Source organism: Priapulus caudatus, unplaced genomic scaffold (assembly GCF_000485595.1).
Source record: "Priapulus caudatus unplaced genomic scaffold, Priapulus_caudatus-5.0.1 Scaffold165, whole genome shotgun sequence".
Lineage (NCBI taxonomy): Eukaryota > Metazoa > Priapulida > Priapulimorpha > Priapulimorphida > Priapulidae > Priapulus > Priapulus caudatus.
In genome coordinates, this window is record NW_014577226.1 from 144872 (window position 1) to 151065 (window position 6194).

A 6194-nucleotide genomic window follows, 5' to 3' on the forward strand; every position below is an offset into this window, starting at 1 on the left:
ACCCTCCCCCTACCCTCCATCTGCGATAGTGGGCGTGTCCTAACAATGATGTGTACGCAACTGCGTGTCTGCATATCTGCGCCTAACAAAACGTAATTGTAACAAACAAAATTTTACGTTTATAATCGTAGCAACAGACCTCAGATGAGCCCAGACGCTCTGCGGCTCTTGTTATCATTCATTGCATTTAGATGTGAAACATTACAATACTATACAATACAATACAATACAGTTCAATGCAATGCAATACAATATAAATTTTATATAAAGTCGTTAATATTAGCTATCGCTAGGTTAATCGTTAACTGACGGCTATTTGACGACTAAAATTGACGTTATTGATGATTTCTTAGATTTATTATATCACATTGCCGTGGGCCTTTTGGCTAAAGATTAAGTCATGTTACCAAAATTAAATTTGACATGTAATTATGTGACATAAGACATAAGACGAATCATTTTACACCGTTAGTGCTACCAACTATTGGTTTACTCCTGAGTTATCACCGATCAATCCTGAGTTGGGAAGTATAGCTAATCTCTAGCAGAGCATATAAATTGCCATTTAAATCGCCGGTGATTCATATGCTGTCTCTAGCAAGGCCTCTAGATAAATCTTTTATAAAAAAACTGTTTATATACTATACAATATTATTAATTTATGTTATAATACTGTTACATCGGCCTCTGTTCGTGGTGCTGTTCAATGTCCAAGGCACCAATCGCATTAACTAGGTGAGTTCGCGGTGGAATTTTTGCGCCGCCGCCGCCGCCGCTGTCGTTTCGGTGGTAAATTCGCTAGCAGTTCGCTCATGACGTCCTGCTTCTGGGGTGACCACTTGTAGTGATAGCCGTGCGGGTGCAGGTGATAGATGAGGTACTCCAGCGTGTACATCATCGGCCGCGTGACATAGTGGAACGACACGGCCTTGCTGCTGCAGCACGACAGTCCCTACAATCACAGATTAGCGAGTAGAATTATTAGTAGAATTGTTAGTAGAATTACTAGTAGAATTATTAGTAGAATGACTCGAATATACTCGCTAATCTATGCTACAATCGTAACCGGACCGTGTATAGCGTCATCTGGTGACCAGAGGAGTAGGCGTGGCTACCCCCTCGTATTGGCAGAAATCTCGTGAAATGGGCTAGGCTACTACGGCTAGTAATCGAAAAGTAGAAGAGTTGTGTGTCATTCCGCTTTATATCTAAGAAACGGAATAATCATGCTTACCCGTGTTAAGCAACTAGCAGTTTATATTACTACTCCTGGTATTATGACTGCAGCTTTGTCGGATTCAATAGAACCTAAGTGTACTTAGGTACTATATAGGGTTTACTTGCCTTTACCCCCGAGTTCTTCTCTATAACAGGCTGTGGAGCGAAGGCCTACATGGTTGGAGATTAACAGATTCCTAATAGGCATCTACTGAACATTATGTTATAACTTCACTGTCTTGCACATTATTTTCTTGCTTTTATTTTCGTGTTTTATTTTCGTGCATTATTTTCGTGTTTATAGATTTTATCATTGTTTCACACAACCTTATTTCAACGTTCAGAACCTTTTCTTTCTAGCAAGTTTCTACCCTACCCTTCATCTCAGAACCCCCAGATTGCATTAGGTTACGCGGTGGGCTTGCGTACCTTCTTGTGTGGATACCAGGACATGGAAATGAACCAGAAATCCGGGTCGCCAACCTGGTGGATGTTGAGGTGGTGTTCGGGGAGGAACGGGAAGAATGTCTCCTCCCCGTGTTCATCCCGTGAGTCTCCCGCCTCCACTCCTGCGGACGACCAAGCAAGTAACAACACCGTGTGAGACACAGCGCACACACATGAGCAAACGGTTGTCGCCCGTCGATGAGCATGTAAACGGCACCGCAGCAGCCCGGCGCGCGCTGAGGCTCTAGATTCACCGCAGTCACTGACATCCGATTATCGTTGGTATATTATCCGGAACACATAATAAACAGATCTAACAGAGTAACAGTAACCCCCTATTATGTATTTATGTATTAATGATATCGTGCATAGTTTGGGCGGGGAGGGGGGCAAGTGTTGTTTACGTGATTGAAGGATCTCACAATAGTGGTTATTACGCCACCCTTAGCACAGTACATAAGTGTGGCAACAAACAGACAGACAAACAAACAAACAAATTAATAGGGATCTATCGACATTGTGGATTACAGAATTCTTTAGTAGGCATACATGAATACACACACGCGCGCGCGCACGCACGCACACAGATATTACTATACTATACTATACTATACTATACTGTACTGTACTGTACTATACCATACCATACCATACCATACCATACCATACCATACCATACCATATACCATACCATATACTATACCATACCATACCATACCATACCATACCATACCATACCATACCATACCATACCATACCATACCATACCATACCATACCATACCATACCATACCATACCATACCATACCATACCATACCATACCATACCATACCATACCATACCCATACCATACCATACGCATACCATACATCCATACATACGCATACCATACATACATACGCATCACATACATACCATAATACCATAACCAACCAACATACCATACCATACCATACGCAATACCATAACCATAACCATACCAAATACATACCATACCATACCATAACCATACCCCTACCAAACCATACCGATACCATACCATACCATACCATATCCCATACCCATACCATACCATAACCATAACATACCATACATAAACCAACCATAACCATACTATAGCTATACTCACATAACTATACTATACTATACTATACTATACTATACTATACTATACTATACTATACTATACTATACTATACTATACTATACTATACTATACTATACTATACTATACTTGGTGGCAACACGCACCTAGGTTCTCCATGCACTGCCCCATCTCCACGTCCTCTGCTCCGCCATCCTCGTGGCAGACGTTGTAGTTATCGATCCCCTCCTCTATCATCATTCTCAGAGCCTCCTTGCTGAGTACATAGCCGGAGCCGCCGCTCATGTAACCTGGTGAGCCAAATAGACCGATCATTTGTATTGATATTGTCAGTGATTAATAATGGCGAATTGTCATTATGACAATAATGACTGTTTGTCATTATTAACCCCCTGCTATTGTGTAGTTATAATTGTTAGTTGTTACATTTTGTATGATTGTTTGTGTGTGCATGAAACAGATAGATAAATAGATATATAGATGGATGGATGGGTGGATGGATGGATGGATCGATATGGAGAGCAAAAGAGTGTGAGATGGGGAAATAGAGAGAAACAGTAGGATATGTGGTACTGTGCGGTTTCCCACTCCCATCACCTTGTTCAGTTACGGCGAAGTTTTTAATCCTCCTTCCCAGGTAGACTGGGTCCGTTGTACGGAAGCCAGACAGCAGATGTCGCAGGTTCTCCAGGACTACATAAGTATCATCGTCCGCCTTGAGGAACCAGTCGGCACGTTGCTGGAAGTGCTCGTGTGCGTACTTGAACATGAACTTCGTCTTATTCCACAGTTGTTCTCTGCTCTCTACCACTCCTATTCCGCACCGAAAAAAGAGAGAGAGAGCGAGAAAGAGAGCATTAATTAATGTTTGGCTCGCGAATATCTGCACTGCGTACGTTGCAGCACATCGTCTTGACTTCTCGACAACTGTCCGCGTTCACAAGTCATGTTACCCCGATATCCGTATAGTATGATAGGATAGTATAGTATGAGCATCCCTGCCTTTGTTTAACAACATAGTCTATTTTATTATATAAGAAACAGCTGGGGGAAGAAATTATTTTACCCTCTATTTTTTACTTTATATACTACCATATCTATTAACCTAAATATGTAATCAGGTATTAGAATAGATTATTGCTATGTCCGTTATTTTAATTAGTCAAACAATTTCTGCCGAGCTAGACCGCCGAGCTGTATAGCTCCAGCATGAAGCATGCGTTGCTAAGGCGAACCTGTTTTGATGGCTGGCAGGTGGTCATCCTCCTCTGAACTGAAGAAGGCCAGCACATCACACCTCTTGCCCCAAGTCGCTTTCACGTGTATTGCCTTTGATTTAACGTTCGCCGGCGTAGTTGGAATAAGGCAGGCAACCCTAACATGTTGATCTGTATTTTCCCCTACACACAGAACGGATACAGTGATATTATGTGCATCGTCTGCGCCACCAACTTTAACAGTCTTCCTGTCAATTACATGCTCTCGCCATAGTTTTGAGACGTAATATAGTTAGACCTCCATCACCACATATAGCACCAGACATTATTTACCAATAGACATAGATCTAATCAGGAGTGTATAAGAAAATGCATATCGGCATGAGTACATGTGCCCAATCCAAACCCGTTACCCCTGGGTTTCCCTCCAAACTACAGACTCGGGCAAACCTCTTAGATATGCTCTACCTTGGCTTCCCCGGCTTTGCTCGTCGAGACTTGACTCTCCTGGCAGTGTCTCGCTGTGGCCAATCACTGTCCAGGAATCACTGACGTCCAGGGTTGTTCTGTGTGGCAGGATGACGAAGGCAAGCATGCAGCCGAATGCTAGGCCACCGACGAATGAGGAGATGCCAACTCTCCATCTCACTCTCCACCGAGATAACACAGTGTACAGCTCAACCATGGCTGGCAACCTCCTCGCTCCGATTGCAGACCCTTACGGGAACCTTGCTCACTTAAACTTGCGTAGGTCCTTGCTCCTATTATTTGTCCCTTATTTATCCTGTTATTATTGTATGATATTATTTCACCGAGACTCTTACAGGTTCTTGCTTCTATTATTGAGCGTCCTTGATCACTCGGACTCTTACAGGTCGTTGCTCCTACCTAGATCAACCGATAACGACTCGATTCCATATTTCGCTTCATCATTACGTACTCGTCGCACCTTTGTAGGAGAGTAGTTCTCCCGTACTGGCTCCGCACACGACTGCGAAAAGTCACTGCTCGCCTGGTTCTGCTACTAAGTGGCAGTTGCTGTCACCGTCCCATTAGCTCCAGTAGCTTGAGGTTACATGAATATTCTTGAAACGAAATGCCCGTCGCTATCTCGTACACGTGTATCTTTTTCCAGTTCGCGTCACGACTGCCGATAAAATAGCTGAACGAGCCACGGGTCTCTGCCTCTCACACTCTCTTCCCCCTCTCTCTATCTCGCTCACTCTTGTTGCCTTTCTATTTCCTGACTGTTAGCTGCTCCACGTCTGTCCAAACGCGCTTGAGTGCGAAGTGTTACCATCGTCCATTATTGCTATATCGTAGAGGCACCGGCTATAGAGAAGGCCAGTAGAAATCACTGAGTAATCCACAGCAGCAGCAGCAGCAGCAGCAGCAGACACCGGATTCACGGCCAAGTCATTTCACCGCTGACATATCGTTGTACACAGGTGCAAATGCAACTTCAAGAGAACCAAGCAAGCAATGTAGCACACAGCTACTCTTACTGCATATTAGTAGTACATTATATAGGTACTATACTAGATGAAATCGTCCCGACCGCACGCGCGCGCTGCAATGGGCCACGGAAGTTGCCCTTCGTTCATTGACCGCGCGTCAGCCAGCCTACCCCCTTGTTTGACGCTTGGGCAACCAGCAATTGTTGGAGCACGCAGGAAACCGGTTCAGGAGCGCGAGCCGTCGAATATGTACGTACAAAGAGTGCCGCTTGTAAACACGACGTGACATTCTACTATACTTTTTTTTTACATATATATTATAAATGCTTTATGAATCAGTGACTTACGTTACGTACAACCTACACTTTTCGAATGGAACATTTTTACAAATATGCGACTGCATTGCATTTTAATACAAAATTTAAATTGGTAAAATGTAAAACGTTCGAAATTGTCGATAACCAGAAGTATATTCGGTGTGAATTCACTTGTTGAATACACGATATATCACATATAGTTAGTTCCGATGATAAACCCAGCTATAATTCTGGTGAATGTGGAAAGGCGCAGTGTACTATAGGGGTACGGGGGTATGTATGTAAGTATACCAGAAACGGGGAAATGCGATTACCTATATTCTGAGGCTAACATTTCCTGCTGGCCTCCATTGGATCAGATCGACTATGGTGATCTACGCAGGTGAATGAATATCCAGATCACGAACTATTGAATCAATGCAAATGTATGAG

The 6194-nt window shown here is 43.2% G+C and overlaps 1 protein-coding gene across 1 annotated transcript; it reads right to left on the reverse strand.

Moving 5' to 3' along the window:
* Positions 1–209: 209 nt before the first annotated feature.
* Positions 210–5581, reverse strand: LOC106806504 (glycoprotein-N-acetylgalactosamine 3-beta-galactosyltransferase 1-like). The gene is made up of 6 exons (XM_014808471.1): positions 4457–5581; positions 4007–4171; positions 3369–3584; positions 2918–3061; positions 1648–1787; positions 210–952 (listed from the first exon to the last, which is right to left on the reverse strand). Exons 1-6 carry the CDS (start codon positions 4671–4673, stop codon positions 728–730), a joined length of 1107 nt encoding a protein of 368 aa, XP_014663957.1. The 5' UTR covers positions 4674–5581; the 3' UTR covers positions 210–727.
* Positions 5582–6194: the final 613 nt, after the last annotated feature.

What these genes read in the sequence shown, in the direction of transcription:
- LOC106806504 (XM_014808471.1), bottom strand. Translation starts at nt 4,673, where the DNA reads ATGGTTGAGCTGTACACTGTGTTATCTCGGTGGAGAGTGAGATGGAGA. An exon ending in CTTCGCCGTAACTGAACAAG is followed by an intron (nt 3,062 to 3,368) that starts GTGATGGGAGTG and finishes TTGGCTCACCAG; the next exon opens with GTTACATGAGCGGCGGCTCC. An exon ending in CCTGGTATCCACACAAGAAG is followed by an intron (nt 953 to 1,647) that starts GTACGCAAGCCC and finishes CTGTGATTGTAG; the next exon opens with GGACTGTCGTGCTGCAGCAG.